Source organism: Wyeomyia smithii, chromosome 1 (genome assembly GCF_029784165.1).
Source record: "Wyeomyia smithii strain HCP4-BCI-WySm-NY-G18 chromosome 1, ASM2978416v1, whole genome shotgun sequence".
Lineage (NCBI taxonomy): Eukaryota > Metazoa > Arthropoda > Insecta > Diptera > Culicidae > Wyeomyia > Wyeomyia smithii.
The window spans coordinates 40,379,868-40,398,533 of NC_073694.1; the positions used below are offsets into that span (position 1 = coordinate 40,379,868).

Here is an 18,666-nt window from a genome sequence, read left to right on the forward strand (position 1 = left end):
GATGCTTCTACACGGAAGGCAGTCAAGTGCGCGGTAGAAGGCGGTAGGCGACCACCATTTTTGCTAGAAGGCAGAGCTGAAAGGCGCTTTAACGCCTTCTATTTTGCATGGACAAGGCGTCATTACGCCGTGTGTGTATTTGGGCTACTGCTCTGCCGGCAGCTGCTCTTGATGCAGTAATCGGTTATACAATTTTCGTGACGCTCTCGATGTTTCCGATTTTTCAATTTGTACCCCTTAACATGTTGCCATAAAACGTAATTCTACGTCAAAAATCTGGAAATGAGAATATCTTACAAATCAACTTAAAAGAGGAAAAAATACCTCAGTGTAGCGAAACTAAAACTACAAAAAAAAACTGCAAAAAAATTGAGAAAAATACACTATCAATAAGAAAACAACGTGTATATAGATAACCATATTTATCCATAGATGAAAAACTAAGTAAACCAAACAAACTTTGAAAACTCAGTGCTAAAAAGGGTACAATCGTACCATTCAAGAATTAGGTGAATGGAAAATTAAAAAATCTGTAAATATATAAAGAATTTTTCGAACTAAATTTCTATTTTTAACAACGGCTTTATCCCGTTAACTTTCAATTTCATTTAGCAGTAGGGAAAGCGAAAAATACGCGGACTGGAAATATGATACAGATTTGGAAAAATACACCGCATCCCGACGGGACTTGAACCCACAATCTCCCTGTCTCCGGCATGTTGTTTTGACCAATTATACTACGGGGGACGGTGGTACTGTTTCACAATCTATGTGCGTATCACATTCCACTGTCGACTTATTCTACTGCTCATCCCTAACTACACACACTACTGTGCAAGCGTTATTTATACGACTGAAAGGAGTATAAAGCAAACGGGGAAAATATAAAAAATAGGAACAAAAATTTGGAGAAACTACAGGGCTACAGCAGTAAAAAGAGCAGAAAAAAATTAAGAGTCTTGAAAATTGTGTTAATTGCACAGAATTACTGAAGTAGGAAAACTTAAGTTTTTAAGAGAAATAAGATCCTTTCTTATTTCTCTTGAAAACTTAAGTTAACAAAAAATTTTTAATTGTAAATAAAACTTATGCAAAAATTTGTAAGCAACTGAAAATTTAGTAAACTGGAGAAAACAAAACACATAGAAAACTGAGCAAAAGGAAAAAAATTTAGATATTAATAATGAAAAACAAAATCACAACGTTTAAGAGCAGGATTGTAGAAAAGTATTTGAAACGGGATAGTCGACTTACAAAATAGAGAAAATATAAACTGGAAAAAAGAATATGAAAAATTTGTTTTATTTCAGAGCAATAAAAAGTAACCGAGAAAAGAAAAAGTAAAATAAATATTTGTATATTTGTATATTTTACTATAATTTATCTGACAATAGCCTTAATAAATAGCAAAAATCAGAGTCAAGTCTAGAACATATTTGACAAATTTAACCTATGCACAAACTTTCGTGATAACTCACCGAACTCAAACAAATCTTCAACACTTAAAAAGGTTCTGATTGCGGCGGCGATTGGCTCGTGAATACCAAAGGATGTACGATGAAATGCAGTTTGAAGTAGGCCAGTCGATCTGAGAGTACGTTGCGAAGCACGGAAGTTTAACTGGAACAAAAGCGACGGTGAATCGATCTCGCCATTCAAAATTTTGGCGACAAATACAGCTTGCTGAATTTTCCTACGGCGTTCAAGTGTCCCGATCAGAAAGAAAAAACAAAAATGTAACAGAAGTTGTTAGTTTGTTACGGGAAAAACCTTACAGGCTGTGTTTTCAATTTGGTCCCGTTAGGTGTTAAAATAACAGAAATTATAACAAAAATGATTCTACTAGTATCAAACACATATCATAATTTGTTACTAATATATCAGCTTTCTAACAAAATAAGATAGTATATAGAACAATATAACAACAAACATTGTTAGAAACAACAGGTTTTGATAAAAACGAAAAATTAGTTAGACTTGTTTCAGAACTACTTTATTTCACGTTTTGTAATTATAACTCATTCAGATTCAATTTTGTTATCAAATTTATATGGAAAAATACACAATTGTATCAAAATCTGTTATTTGTATCTCACGTTGATAGAATTTTGTAATATTTTAGTTATGCTCTTCTGATCGGGGTGTCAAGGCCAAGTAATCGACAGCAATCAGGATACGGTGGAAGGTTTTCCGGGTCACGCCAGGGCAGGTCACGTAATGCTAATCGGACGAATCTTTTTTGGACACGTTCTATCCTTAGACACCAAAATAGCTGATGGGGAAACCAAATCATGCTGCAGTTTTCGAGTAGTGGTCGTACCAGTGAACAGTACAGCGCTTTCAGACAGTGAGAATCTCTGAAGTCTCGGCCAATTTTCGTAATAAATCCCAATTGTCGGTTTGCTTTCGATATTAAGCTGGCATGATGCAAATGGAAAGTGAGCTAAGCGTCATACCAAGGTCACAAACACGGTCAACTCTTTTTAGCGCAAGTCCATCAATGCGATATTCGAACATAATAGGGTTTAATGTTCGGTGAAAAGTCATAACCTCGCATTTTCCTATGCTAATCACTAGCCAGTTCCTATGACACCAGTCAACAAAAACATTTAGTAGAGCTTGTAAACGGCGACAATCGTCAATTGTGCGGACTACCAAGTACAACTTTAAGTCATCCGTATACTAATTTACAACCAGTCTCCAACAGTAGCATAGCATCATCAAAGAAAAGCGCAAGAAGTAAAGGCCTCAAGTTGCTGCCTTGCGGTACTCCCGATTTGTTGGTGAATTGCGACGAAACACAAGAATAATAAAGAATAATAGAAACCGAAATGAACGTATTTAAAAGACCAAAATATCGTAAAAATTGCAAATAAAAATTCCAAATCGAGACAACATACATTTTGAAAAAATGAGGGGTTGGGAAAGAAAATTAGGTAGTATGGAAACCCGATCAGTCAAAACTATCAGGATTATAGCAAATCTTGATATTTTATTACGAACTTTTTGTATCAACTTGTGTTCTTAACTTGGTCTCGTTAATAGTTAAAATATCAAAATTCCTATCAAATATACTTACTGATTATTACAAATTATAGCAAGTTTTGTAAGGTTTTTGGCAGAAAAAGATCAGAATTAGTTAGAATGTACAAATATTTTGTCAATTGTACAAGGTTTGCTATAAATATGCTTTGAAAATACACACTTTTGAACATTCAAGTGTATGATAACAGAATTTGATATAATTCTGTGCTCTTTATCATTCTGGCATATCTAGAATATTACAGACTTTGTTATTTGTATCAAGTTCAGATATATTTGTGTTACCCGTTTGTTATAATCGTTTGATCATTTTTCGAGTCCGCGTTTTTTTCAGAGGAATTTAACTCGGATAAAATATTACATAACTGGCATCGTTTGCCCGATTCATCCTGCATTGTTTGTCCTGAATCCTGATTTGTGTTATAACCCGCGCTCAGGGCCTTTGATTTCCTGTGCTGCTGTTCATCACTACTTGCTGCTGTTTGGCTGTGTTGCTGCGTGTGACTGTGATCTGGTGATTGTGCTGTCGAAGACAACTCGAGCATCGTTGGGAAAACGCTAAGAAAGAGGTACGTGCTTCTTGTCGGACCTACTGCGCTTACCTTAGCGCAATGGATGTAGATCCCTTACCCCCCGATCCTCCGTCCCCAAACCCCATCGACCCTGTCCCTCCTGATCAATCCTCTTCTGACCCTGTTCCAGTCACCCCACGCCCCAGGCTTTATCCAGACGGAGCGGCGGGCAGCCGGTTTTTTGTGTACTTTAGGCCAAAAGCAGGGCCGAATTCAAAATCGTTGAATATTTTGCAGATTTCAAAAAACCTGACGTCACGTTTCAAGGCCGTGACTGAAATTTCAAAGGTCAGACCAAACAAGCTCCGTGTTGTGGTCAATGACCGGAAACAGGCCAACGATATAGCCTGCTCCGAGCTCTTTACTCGAGAGTACCGCGTATATGTACCCGCTCGCGACGTGGAGATCGACGGCGTCGTGACCGATTCGGGTCTGTCGGTTGAGTGTATACTGAAAAGCGGAATCGGTTGCTTTAGGAACGCCGCATGCCCCGATGTAAAGATCATTGATTGTAAGCAATTGCGGTCAGTGTCGCTCGTCGACGGCAAAAAAGTGTACACCCCGTCAGACTCGTTTCGGGTTACGTTCGCCGGGTCTGCACTGCCCAGTCACGTGACGATCCACCGGGTGCGTCTACCTGTGCGCCTGTATGTTCCCCGCGTAATGAATTGCACTAATTGTAAGCAGTTAGGTCACACTGCGGCCTACTGCTGCAATAAGGCAAGGTGCGGCAAGTGTGGAGAGACCCATGCTGAGGCTACCTGCAGTGTAAATGCTGAAAAATGTATTCACTGCGGGGAAAATCAGCACGAGCTCTCCACATGCGCGGTGTACATGCAGCGCAGGGATAAAATCAAGCGGTCATTCAAGGAGCGTTCAAAGCGTTCTTACGCAGACATGCTTAAAAAGACCGCGACCACCTCTCCCTTTACTTCAAACCCCTTTGATCCACTGTCCTCTGATGAAACCGATTCGGACGATTCACTAGGGGAATCATCCTATGTAAAACCTGGGGAGTCTAGAAAGAGGAAAAATCTTTCCTCTCCTAAGCTTCCCAGAAAAGGTCCTAGGATTTCTCAAAGTGAAAAGAAAAATACAATCACTACAAAAAGTGCTGAGGAAAAACCGAAGCAAATTCCTCCTAAGCTCGGAAATTTAAAGTCTCAGAAGGAGTTCCCAGCACTTCCAGGTACATCTAAAACCCCAGTTGTTCCTTTTGCACATCCAGTAGATAAATCAAATGCTGGATTGGTGAAATTTTCAGATATTGTGGACTGGATTTTTGAAAACTTCAATATACCTGATCCAATTAAAAATTTTCTTGCGTTCCTCCCAACAGTTAGATCATTTTTGAAGCAGTTGACTGCCCAATGGCCCCTCCTTGCAGCGATCGTATCCTTCGATGGCTACTTCATCTGCTAATTTAAAGGATTCTATCTCTGTTTTACAGTGGAATTGTAGAAGTATTTTACCAAAAATCGATTCATTCAAAGTTTTGATAAATAAAAACAAATGCGATGCATTTTCCCTTTGTGAAACTTGGCTTACTTCGAATACTGATCTTACTTCCATGATTTTAATATTATCCGCCTTGATCGAGATACCCCATATGGAGGAGTACTTTTAGGGATTAAAAAGTGCTATTCTTTCTATCGTATTAACCTCCCCTCGATTCCAGGCATTGAAGTTGTCGCATGTCAAATGACAATACAAGGTAAAGAGCTTTGAATTGCCTCAATATATATTCCTCCCAGAGCACAAGTTGGAAAACGGCTGCTCTTTGATTTAATAGAACTTCTTCCCTCGCCACGTTTGATTTTGGGAGACTTCAACTCTCATGGTGTGGCTTGGGGTTCCCCTTACAATGATAACCGCTCCTCTTTAATCTATAACCTTTGCGATGGCTTCGACATTACTATTTTGAACAACGGTGAAATGACACGTATCCTGAAACCTCCAGCGCGCCCAAGCGCTTTGGATCTATCCTTATGTTCGACGTCGCTACGGTTGGATTGCACATGGAAGGTAATCCTCGATCCTCACGGTAGCGACCATTTGCCTACTCTTATTTCAGTTACAAACGGGACAACTCGCATGCGACCAATTGACATTCCGTATGACCTCACACGGAATGTCGATTGGAAGTTATACGAGGAAATGATTTCAAAAGCGGTCGAGTCGATTCAACATCATCCACCACTTGAAGAATACAACCTCCTCGAGGGCTTGTTTCTCGACGCCGCGATGCAAGCCCAAATAGAAAATATCCCGGCATGACGATCAAAGAACGGCCTCCCACTCCGTGGTGGGACAAAGAGTGCTCCGATGTCTACACGCAAAGATCCGACGCGTATCTGACCTTCCGGGATACAGACAGTGCCGACGACTTTAAAAGTTATTCGGAGCTTGATACCAAGTTTAAAAGCTAGGCTAAAGCAAAGAAACGCGGATATTGGCGTCGGCTCGTAAACGAGACGTCGAGGGAGACATCAATGAGCCCTCTTTGGAATACAGCCCGAAGAATGCGGAATCGCGTAACGGTCAACGATGGCGAGGAGTCTTCAAGTCGGTGGATATTTGATTTTGCCAGGAAAGTATGTCCGGACTCTGTTCCGGAGCAAAACATTGTTCGCGATGCGTCTCCGGGCCACGACGCGATAGAATCACCTTTTACGATGGCAGAATTTTCAGTTGCCCTCCTGTCCTGTAAAAATAACGCGCCTGGGTTGGAGAGAATCAAATTCAACTTGTTGCAATGCCAAGAGGCGCTTGTTGAACCTGTTCAATAAGTTCCTGGAGCAAAACATTGTACCGCAGGATTGGAGGCAAGTGAAGGTGATCACCATCCAAAAACCAGCTTCTGATCACAACTCTTATAGGCCGATTGCAATGCTATCCTGTATCCGGAAATTGATGGAAAAAATGATACTCCGTCGCTTAGACCACTGGGTCGAATCAAATGGGCTGCTACCAGATACTCAGTTTGGCTTCCGCCGTGCCAAAGGGACGAATGATTGTCTTGCGTTGCTTTCAACAGATATTCAGCTGGCGTATGCTCGCAAAGAACAAATGGCGTCTGCGTTCTTGGACATTAAAGGAGCTTTTGATTCCGTTTCTATTGACATTCTTTCGGGTAAACTTCACCGACAAGGATTTTCTCCAATTTTAAACAATTTTTTGCACAATTTGTTGTCCGAAAAGCACATGCATTTCACGCACGGCGATTTGGCAACTTTTCGCATTAGCTACATGGGTCTTCCCTAGGGCTCGTGTTTAGGCCCCCTTCTTAACAATTTTATCTAAATGACATCGATGAATGTCTGGCAAATTCATGCACGATAAGACAACTTGCAGACGACAGCGTGGTCTCTGTTACAGGAGCCAAAGCTGCCGATTTGCAAGGACCATTGCAAGATACCTTGGACAATTTGTCTGCTTGGGCTTTACAGCTAGGTATCGAATTCTCTCCGGAGAAGACTGAGATTGTAGTTTTTTCAAGGAAGCATGAACCTGCTCAGCTCCAGCCACAATTAATGGGTAAAGTTATTGCTCAGGTTTTGGTCCACAAGTATCTTGGTGTCTGGTTCGACTCTAAAGGCACATGGGGTTGTCACATTAGGTATCTGATGAAAAAATGCCAACAAAGAGTGAATTTTCTTCGTACAATAACCGGATCTTGGTGGGGAGCACACCCAGGAGACCTTATAAGGCTTTATCAAACAACGATATTATCTGTAATTGAGTACGGGTGTTTCTGCTTCCGCTCCGCAGCAAACACACATTTGATCAAACTGGAGCGAATACAATATCGTTGTTTGCGTATCGCCTTAGGTTGCATGCAATCGACCCATACGATGAGTTTGGAGGTCTTAGCTGGTGTTCTACCTTTGAAAAACCGCTTCTGGAGTCTGTCTTCTCGTATTCTTATCAAATGTGAGGTCTTGAACCGTCCCGTGATTGAAAATTTTGAAAGGTTAATCGAACTTAATTCTTAAACCCGTTTTATGACATTGTATTTCAATCACATGTCCCAAAATATTTACCCTTCTTCGAATATTCCAAAACGTGTCGACTTATCAAATACTTCTGATTCTACTGTGTTTTTCGATACATTCATGATAGAAAAATCTCGTGGAATTCCAGATCATTTACGCGTGCAGCAGATCCCCAAAATTTTTTCCAATAAATATCGGAACATCAACTGCGACAATATGTTCTACACTGACGGATCACTTCTCGATGGGTCCACTGGCTTCGGGATCTTCAATAACAATTTAACCGTCTCCCATAAGCTCGTTAATCCTGCTTCTGTTTACGTCGCAGAATTGGCTGCAATTCAGTACACCCTAGGGATTATCCGAAAAAATGCGAAATCAGTACACCCTAGGGATTATCGAAAAAATGCCCACGGACCATTATTTCATCTTTACGGACAGTCTCAGTTCCATTGAGGCTCTCCGATCAATGAAAGATGTTAAGCACCCTCCGTATTTCCTGGGGAAAATACGGGAACATCTGAGTGCTTTATCCGAAAAATCGTATCAGATTACCTTAGCGTGGGTCCCTTCTCACTGATCGATACCGGGCAATGAGAAAGCGGACTCTTTGGCTAAGGTGGGCGCAGCAAACAGTGAAATTTATGAAAGACCAATTGCCTTTAATGAATTTTTCGCAATTGTACGTCAGAATACGATCATTAGTTGGCAAAATTCTTGGACGTATCGACGAACCCGTGGTTCAAGGGATTGGATGTAGGTCAAAACTTCAATTGCAAGATTTCTCGGCTCATGTCCAATCACTATGGATTTGACGCGCATCTCCATCGTATTGGGCTCGGGGAAGGTGGTATCTGTGCCAACTAGACCCCGCACGATACCAGCAACTAGAGGCCCGAGAAAGTCTATTTTCCAGTTCGTGTCTTGGTTTAGCAGAACATAACAAATAAGCTGCTCATTGTTTTTGGCTGTTTGAAGAACATCATGACGCCCCAACAACAAATCACCAGTTTTAAAAAGCGTTTAATTTTAGTTTTAATCTTAGATTCAATTTCAACTCGTAGTCGGCAGCGAGGATAAAAAATTTGTCTTTAGTTTTTAAGATACTTTATGAAGTAAAATTCTAAATTTATTGGCTCCTTAAAACATTAACTTGTATTGTGCCGTGTCAAATAAACGTTGATTGAAAAAAAAATAATCGTTTGATCGGGAAACTATAGCAACTAAAATTGAGCAAGATGGAGATTTTAAAATAATAGCAAACTAGGTAAACGCAATAATCATATTATTAAAGTTTATGGGTGAAAAATTGTAAAGTTTAGGGAAAAATTAGAAAAATTAGAACACAAAAAATGTCAAAAAAAAAAAACTGAAATAACAAGTATTTGAAAGTGTTGCAGAACTAACATAACAAAACAAAATATACCAAAAATAAACTAATGGGTCATAACGGGAAAATCATGTAATCTAAAAAATAAATAAACAACGTAAAACTTGGAAAACTTGCATCAGAAAATTGGGAAAAAAATAAAAGGGAAACTAAGAGCTAAAAATATTACAACAACGATTAAGAAATTCAGAATACTGCAAAATTGGAAGAACTACAAGAAATAGAAAGCTCTGGAGCCTGGGAAAGCAGATGAAAATCAGAAAAACTAGGTTGTTTCAAGAAACAATTAAAACTGAGAAACAGAAAATGATGGGGCAAAAACTAATATTAACCTCAGTGAACAAAAATGTGACTGAGTGGTAAATTGAATAAATTAGTGAGAAATTCAGAAAATTGGGATAGTAAGAAACCTATATAGGAAGAAAACCGAAACTTCATAAAACGGGGCTGAGAAGCCAAGAAAATATATATGACAAAAAACTACGAAGACGCTTATCGAAGGGTTGAATATTTTCGCAACCATATTGTTAAACTTAAACAGTTCTTTAATGTAAAGAAATAAATGTTTTGGGCCTGGTAATTCAATTTTTATTTACATTCTTTGATGGGAAACTCTATGTTAACAATCAGAATATTAGGAATCAAAGAAAGGGTAGGAAAAATTCTTTCCCACCGATAGTCATGGCCGTCGATATCCAAGGAGCTATCAGTAAACATACCCAGCCTTCACCCACACACACACGATGGGACCCAATCTAATGGGGCTTTTCATTGTTCAAGCCATTACAGGGAAAAAAATCTTTATCCATTCCCAAAGGGAAAAACCTGCTTCATTTAGCTCTCGTTCAGTAAATTGACTGTGAAAAGAGCTCGTCCGATCCCACGCTGTCGGCGGACCAGCCGTGCCTGCATGACTCGAAACCGGACACCCATCGAACACCGGATGGTCCTTTACGTGATTCAAAGGGTACCTTGCCCCAAATACTATTTTCTTTTCCGTAAATTTTTCCACTCTTAGCTGTGGATACAGTTCATATTATCGATAGTTATATAAAATTAGATGCATAGTTGCCTCTTAGCATTTGTTCTCTTTTATCCTATAAGAAAAAGAAGATAAGTTTAAAATATCGTAGTAGGGTACAGGTGAGGTCATAAAGTTAAGAAACTAAAGATTCAAAACCCAGCTGCAAAACTACGCTCCGAGAATGATTCCACACAGAAAATGCAATCAACAGAAGAAAGATAGAGTTGTTACCTCCAACCATCCGTGAACTAATAAATTGTCGATCGACTGGTCTGGGGGAGCCAGCCAAGGCTGGTTAAATATGCAAGCCTGTGAGAAAGTGACCACATGTTATCGACAACGCTAGCAACGAGGGCAAAAGAACCGAAGATACGCCATGCCGTTGACATCGTTGTCTATCCAAATGTTTGCCGAGTGTGAACCCGAGTAAAATGTGTTGCCCCAAAGCTGCAGTTTTACTTCCAACTATGTTAACTATTTTTACCAAATTGCGATTCATTTTATTAGTACTTTTTTTTTTGACGTATCTCGCTTCAACATTTTTTCGTGTATTATAATAGTAATAAACATCGGACAAAAACGGGTATCTTTTTAGACGGGTCAGAGAACAATCACCTAGCTGTCGTTCGATATCGCTTCAAAGGTGGTCATATCGATTCGAAGCCACTCGGTGCGGTCCGGGATATTGAATAATATTTCCGTTATCTTTATGTACTCCCACCATGTCGACGCTCACGCAGGCAGCGTGTATATCCGAAAAAACGAGCCTTCAACCTGTCACATGTCAGTTACAAATGTTTTCGCCGCTAAAGTTAATCAACAGTGCAGCTACACATTCGAGGTAATTTCAGCCTGCGGCAGACAGAAATCGTGAAACGAAAATTCATAACCCTTATAAACATTCCCAGTGCATTCCAAAATCAGAATAATTGCTGGTTTAGATATCAAATCTGATCGCTGAATTTTCTAAGCAATATCCTTACAGCTAGGCAAAAGTGATGAAGTCTTGACAACGTATCGTTACTTTGTTCAAAATGGAAAAGAGTCTACTTTGAAGCAGTAACCAACATTTTTATTGCAAGATTTTTCAATGTTTCAATATTCTCATTTCAACCACTTTTAATGGTACGTGTAACTACAAGTCAAGTGCAGTAGAATGTTTCGTACAGGAGGAAACTTCTTGTTTATTACAATTTTGCTAATAAAACCCGATGCTACACTGGATCTCGATTAGATACAAACAAAATCTGAAGTTTGGAAAACGTGTTTGGCATTGGAAATCATCGCAGATGCAGTAAAATGCGACAGTGTCTTTTCGTCCGTTTGTTCCACTCACAGTTGACTTTGGTTGTTTGCGGTATCCAGTGCAAAATTTATTCAACTACCATGCACCTCCATCATCAAAATAAAATCCGACTGGGAAAACCGAAAACTCTTCATAAAATTGACCTAAATTACAATTCCTGCATTAAAAACATTTGGGAAATATTTAATATTGACGTTCACTACTAGATGAAGAAATACCCTGCTAATGATGGTTTCTATTATCTTTCCTTTCTAGCCGTGCAAGTCGAAGTGGTTCGAGCGGAGGCGGCACCGGTACAGGATCCGGTGCCAACCTGAGCAGCAACTCGCGAACGTACGACCTGTACGATGCGGAGCTGGATGTAAATCGGGAGAAACGAACTCAGCGCCATCTGGGAGCAATGGCATCCGCCCAAGTGCTGTGCGTTTGCCCCCTGATGATTCTTAGGTAAGCCCGGACGCGCAATTCGTAACTTTGTTTTTGAAGTTTGAACTGCTTGTAGCAACCGTTCTATTCGACTTTGTATAAATGTGCAATCAGCAGAGCTGCTACTGTAAAAAGTTGTTCATTTCCGACATGTGTTATGCATACGCCATCAGTTTCAATAACGGTTTGAGGCAACAGATTCTTCATCATTTGGTTTACTTACGCCATATACTTTCTGCGAGTAATGTAACGAAATCAAACCCAGATGATTCAAATTCCTTTTTGGTTCAACGAAATACTAGCAGTAACTACACGTAATCATATTTGCCCTTCTAGTTACTAATGAACTTCACCTAAACCGTGCCAATGAACACATCTTGTTTTCACAGCTTTTATTTGACACAGCACAATACAAAAAGAATGTTTAACGGCGCCAGTTAATTCTAGTGTCCTAATTTTTGAGGTATCTTAAAAACTAAAAGCAAATTTTTTATTCTCGCTGCCGACTACGAGCTAAATTTAATTCTAGAATTAAAACTAACATGTTTAAAAATTGCTGGTTCTTTGTTGACTGGGTATCTTGAAGGCCACTGAGCCAGGAAATCATGGAAGGCTTGTATTTCTTGGGCCCTGACGGATTCGTGCGGGGTCTGATTGTGCTGGTTCCAAATCGAAGGGCTAAATGTGTTCTTGCCGTTTTGTTGGATGTAGGCAAAAGGGAAAGGGACTAGAGTGCGGCATGGATGGATTATAGGAAAACGTATATAAGGTACATGTAGGGTAGGTCAAAGCTCGCCAAGACATTAAGGGTGTTCAAAATTTCGAGTTTCACGAAATTAAACGAAATTTATCCAAATTGAGAACACATTTTTGCCTTTCTCCTAGAAAGGTATAGCAATCACTGGGAAAACCAAAGGTATAAAAGTGGTCCCAATGGCCGAATGTCATATACCACCCGACCCCTTTCGACGAACTAAGCATTTTCTGTATGTATGTATGTGTGTATGTGTGTGTGTGTGTATGTGCAACTTTTTTTCTCACTCACGTTTCTCAGAGATGGCTGGACCGATTTTCATAATATTGATTGCAAATGAAAGGTCTAGTTGCGCCATAGGTTGTTATTGATTTTTATTGTAATCGGATTTTTAGTTCAGAGGTTATGTATCAAAATGTAAAAATCACGATACATCAATATCTCAGAAACCACACAACCGATTTCAATAAAACTGGTTGCAAATGATCGGGCTGTCTCCAAAACCCTTAACTTTTAAATTTCGTTATGATTGAACATATGGTATAAAAGTTATGTGAAGAAAAGTTATCCCGAGGTTGTTTAAACTCACTCATTTTTCTCAGAGATGGCTGAACCGATTTTCATGAAATCAGTGTCATATGGAAGGTTTTGTTGCCCCATAAGACCCTATTGATTTTTTTGCAAACGGATAATTACTTTGCTTGTTATGGATGAAAATGTGAAATCCACCTATGAAAAGAAACATATTCCGAACTTGGACTCACTCACTTTCCTCAGAGATGGTTGAACCGATTTACACAAAGTTAGTGTCAAATGGAAGGTCCAGCTGCCTCATAACACCCTACTGAATTTCACTGTAATTGTAACTTTATCTGTAATGTATCAAAATGTGAAAATCACGAAACTTCATTACCTCAGAAACTACACAACCGATTTGAAAATATTGATATCAAAAGAACAGGCTAGTTAAAGGATAACTGATGGAATATGATAATTGAACACGTGGTTTAAAAGATGTGAAAAGAATGTCATATTTGAAAAAGAAGAAAAATCCTTTCCTATAAATAATCGAATCTAAAATGATATTTAATCGAATGATATATAATCGAGTCTACAGTAACGTTTCGATTGTACCACGATCAAAAACAAATTTTGAAACATATTATTATATGTGTTTGAATGTTATATTTTAAATGTTAGGTATGGTTTCACTGGCTACCAAAAATTTGTTATTTAGGATGAAGAATAAATCTATCAAATGTTATCAAGGTGTTTTGCCTTTCTCCTAGAAAGGTATACTGCCGTTCCAAGCATAGTTGTCCCAGCGTGCATAAGGTTTGTGTAGAACATGGGACTACTATGATTAGAAGGGCAGTATAGCAATCACTGAAAAAACTCAAGATATAAAAGTGCTCCAAAGGGCCGAATGTCGTATATCACTCGACTCAAGTCGACGAGCTGAGCATGTGGGTGTGTATATGTGTGTGTATGTGTGTGCGTGTATGTGTGTGTATGTGTGTGTATGTGTGTGTGTAACGCTCTTCCAATCTCACTCGATTTTCTCAGCGATGGCTGGACCGATTTCAATGAAATTAATTGCAAATGAAAGGTCTATTTGCCCCAGAAGACTCTATTGAATTTTATTGTAATCGGATTTCTAGTTTAGAGGTTATATATCAAAATGTAAAAATCACGAAACATCATTATCTCAGAAACTACGCACCCGATTTCAACAAAATTTATCTCAAATAACCGAGCTACCTAAAAAATTCTTAACTTTTGAATTTCATGAAGATTGGACATGTGAGAAACGTGTTCTCTAGACTATTCAATCTCACTCATGTTTCTCAGAGATGGCTGGACCGATTTTCATAGAATCGGTATCAAATGGAAGGTCTAGTTGCCCCATGAGACCCTATTGATTTTTTTCGCAATCGGACTATTACTTTGCCTTTTATGTTTATACATATGAAATCCAGCTATGAAAGAAAAATATTCACAAGATTACTAAAACTCACTCCTTTTTCTCAGAGATGGCTGAACCGATTTTCACTAAATTAGTGTCAAATGAGAGGTCCAGCTGCCTCATAACACCCTATTGAATTTAACTGTAACTTCGTCTGTAATGTAACGAAATGTGAAAACCACGAAACTTCATTATCTCAGAAACTACACAACCGATTTGAACAATATTGATATCAGATAAACGGGTTAGTTGAAGGTTAACTTAAAGATAGACCCTGGGTTGTTCAGGGCGGTCATGCAAAAATGCTCAGACGACTGATTTTCTGCCGAAGGCCGGGAAACCATCAGGTGACCCATCGGCTTATAGATCAATCTGTCTGCTAGACACAGCGGGCATGGGACATGGTGAGGCAGGCGAGGTTGAGTTGAAAAGTTGACAGCCGCGCAATCCATAAACGTAGTTGGGATTGAATGCACTCCAGGAAACTGGAGTTAGCGCCTGCAAGAAAGCTTCCACGACTGCAGCACCATTAATAACGCATGATGTCAAATAGCTCGGTGATATTTAGCAGCAGACGGCATACTCAGATATGGCGGACCCGTCCAATTCTACCAAAGGTAGACGGACGCACCGACTCATCCCAGTGGTAGCCGGGATGGATCGAGAGGCGCCATGGAGAACTTAATTTCCACCTGACACATTTATAAATGTTAGTTATGCATCAGCTGGTCTCGAGGTACGATGCTGGCCTAACAATCCAGTCGTCGTAGGTTCGAGTCTTGTCTCGGGAGAGACTGTTACTGTCAGTAGGATCGTAGCGCTAGCCCGGCAATTGTCCTGTACACTTAACGGTTGGCTGCGAAGTCTGTGGGTAGTAAACAGAAGGTCATGTTCCGAATCGGAATGTAGCACCAAGGCTTTGCTTTAGTTATGCAAATTTACTGGACAAGGTGTTTTCCGATGGAAGTTTCCTGAAAAATCCCTCAAGTTATTACAAATATTCAGTTAATCTGGCGGGTGGTCAACTACAAGAAAGGGGTCCACTATAAGTTAATTTACCCTTGGCCACGATTTTGGTTTGGTTTCTGTTACTTTTTCACCTTTTCTGAAACCGACTGGTGAGGAGGCACTTCGGAATCCTTTAAAGCCAACGCTTTAAGGCCGTGAACATACTAGCGCCGTAGGCTAATGTACAGCCCTAAGTAAAGCCCTGCCGCAGGTTAATGTACAGCTAACCCACGGCAAGGCGAACCGTCTCCGCAGTGCAAGACGCGCCAGTATATTTTCGGCCTAACTCATACGGCCTATTGTCTCATAGCACCAGCAAATGTATAAACAAGCTCAGAAATTCTGGTAAGCTTCAGTGAACGATTCGATGCGAATGCTATTCTGTCTTCGTCCCGATTTTATTTGCCATGATGAATCTATCAATGCCACGGTGAACCGATACAAATATTTACTGAGTTGCATCGATGTGATTTTGAACCGTATCCAATCGGCAAATAATGAGAAACAGCAGGAAAAAGGAAAGACACGAATCGATCGTTTCAGTTCATCCGAACACATGTACGCGCCCGATGAAGTATGCGTTCGTGTTACATTGACATTAGTCCACAGCGAACGGTTCACGAAGCGAATGAAGATTCAATGCAGGAATCAGGAGCCCTGCTCGCAGCAATCAGGTCAAGCCAATGTGCTTAATCGGTTAAAAATTTAGAAATATTGATTGAACTTTTATATTGCTATTCGAATTTATTGACCCTAAGACGGTCACCAAGAGACGAAACAGCTCTTGGAAATAATAAAATTTTTCAAATGATAAAAACTCTTAAACTTGCGGCGAAACTTTCTACGAGCAGCATTACGTTATAGAGGAGAATGATAGAGGATTTAAAGAAACCAAAGTTCAAAGGCCGTCGTCTTGAATTATATCAGATAAAAGCGTTTTTGATCATGTTTGCTGCCACGATTACTTCTGCGCTGTGTGGTACAGAATTTCGCACGTTGCACAGGATTTGGTGCATTTAGATCGAGAATAGAACGGAAAAACTATTTTAAAAGATCCATTCCATCTGAGCTGCTCCCGAAAAGCACTCAAGTCATTTCGTTTCGGTTAACCTGGCACAAAGCCAGCTTCCCATTTCGATAAAACATTGCGTTCACTAATAACCGAAATAAATTGAATTTTCCGAATCAGAACATAGTACAGTGGGAATAGCATTTTAAACCAAAGCTCGGAGTCCCATGACTAAAGCAGTTCAATTTGATTAAAATGCTAGGTATAGTATTTCAAGGCAATTTGCGGTTACAGTAGAAATAGCTATCGCAACGTGTATCCATTCTGGAAAGGGCCTTCATCGAACAATGAAAGTCAAATTACGGAACGCGGTAACCCGAAAAAGCCTTATCGTATAAATATAAATTGTTTCATTTCTAAGAATTACAACCGAACGAGAGTTCGGTTGCGGGTGCCTGCTTCCCCACGGCTCAGAATTTTTTTTTTGCGATTATACCTACAAGTTTCTAATCAAAGCGTTGTACGCTAGAAAAAGATGAAAGAAAAATTGGTACGTTTTTTTGCAACCCCTTTTTGCCTGCAACCATCAGCAAATCAGCAATAAGTTTCTACGGAAATTGGGATTTGATTTATTCCTATTATAATTTCAAACCCAAGAAAAAATAGGAATATTTTGATCTTCTATTGTTATTTCAAATTCAATATCTATATCATTATTATCGTTGAAAAATTAAGGGTATTCCGAGCATTTTAATAATCTACAGTCTTCAGCCGCAGTAGTGCTGTGATACCAGCTTCACCAAACAATCACCACTGTAATATTAATCGCGAAAAACGACCCTTTGATCTGACAAAAATCAATTTTATCACTAAATCTCGGTCCCGACGACCGAAAAGAGGTATTCTATTAAATAGAACCTTAATTACATCCATCATCAATCACGTAAACGCGCCTTCCACCGCTTTAAAGTAAATCCAACTAATCCGCCTCCCCTCTCCTCAAACGTACTAATTACACAGTTTCCATCGCGAAAGTTAAATTTTAGTCAACTTTTCCAATGTAAACAGCGATTTATCGCACCGGACAAGCTGGTACGGCTGGAAAAGCCGGATAGATTAATTCATTACACGGCCTGTAATGCCTGTATCAGACTAACCGTTGCAGCGGTCGACCGCTACCGTTCCGTTCTTTTTCGACCAATCAGAACACAGTGGTCGACCGTCGCTTTTTGTTGTTGCAAAAATAGAATCTTTTCTATTTTTGCCGCCGACCGTTCCCAACGGTTGCCGGCTGCTGTCATTGACATGGCGAAGGCAAACGAATCTCTCCACACCTACACAAGATCATATATAGAAACTTGACAAATGAAAATGTGTGCTACTCTTTTTGGCACACACGACAGCCAGTCAAAACATTAATAGCACCGGCAACGCTGGTTGGCGATGTCAATTTTCGACCAACGCACACTGGCGAAAATGAATCCAAATTCCCACTAATTAAAAGCCGCTGGGCTGGATACCTTAAATAAAGCATTTCTTATGTGAAATTGGCCAATAAATCGATAGGTGATATTTTCATTCTGTGCAGGGCACGGGAAAGGGTCTATCTTTCCAAAAATACGCAAAAATAGGGTGAAAAGAGGCGGAAAAGACCATTTCCCGTGCCCTGGCCAAAATGAAACCATCGCCAATCAATTTGTTGACCAATTTTACATAAGAAATGCTATATTTAAGGTATCCCAGCCCAGCGGCTTTTAATTAGTGGGAATTTGGATTCATTTTTGCCAGTGTGCGTTGGTCGAAAATTGACATCGCCAACCAGCGTTGCCGGTGCTATCAATGTTTTGACTGGCTGTCGTGTGTGCCAAAAAGAGAAGCACACATTTTCATTTGTCAAGTCTCCATATGTGATCTTGTGTAGGTGTGAAGAGATTCGTTTGCCTTCGCCATGTCAATGACAGCAGCCGGCAACCGTTGGGAACGGTCGGCGGCAAAAATAGAAAAGATTCTATTTTTTGCAACAACAAAAAGCGACGGTCGACCGCTGTGTTCTGATTGGTCGAGAAAGAACGGAACGGTAGCGATTTACCGCTGCAACGGTTAGTCTGATACAGGCTTAACCTTTGTTCTGTCAATATTAAAATCTGTCGCCAATTTTTGTTGCACTGTTTACC

General features: G+C 39.8%; 1 protein-coding gene across 1 annotated transcript in view; it reads left to right on the forward strand.

Annotated features, from left to right (window-relative positions):
* Positions 1-18,666, forward strand: part of LOC129724073 (uncharacterized) — a 214,452-nt gene that overhangs the window by 147,153 nt on the left and 48,633 nt on the right. Inside the window, exon 6 of the mRNA XM_055678684.1 lies at positions 11,585-11,776. Coding sequence (XP_055534659.1) covers positions 11,585-11,776 — 192 coding nt within the window. The remainder of the gene's footprint in view (positions 1-11,584; positions 11,777-18,666) is intronic.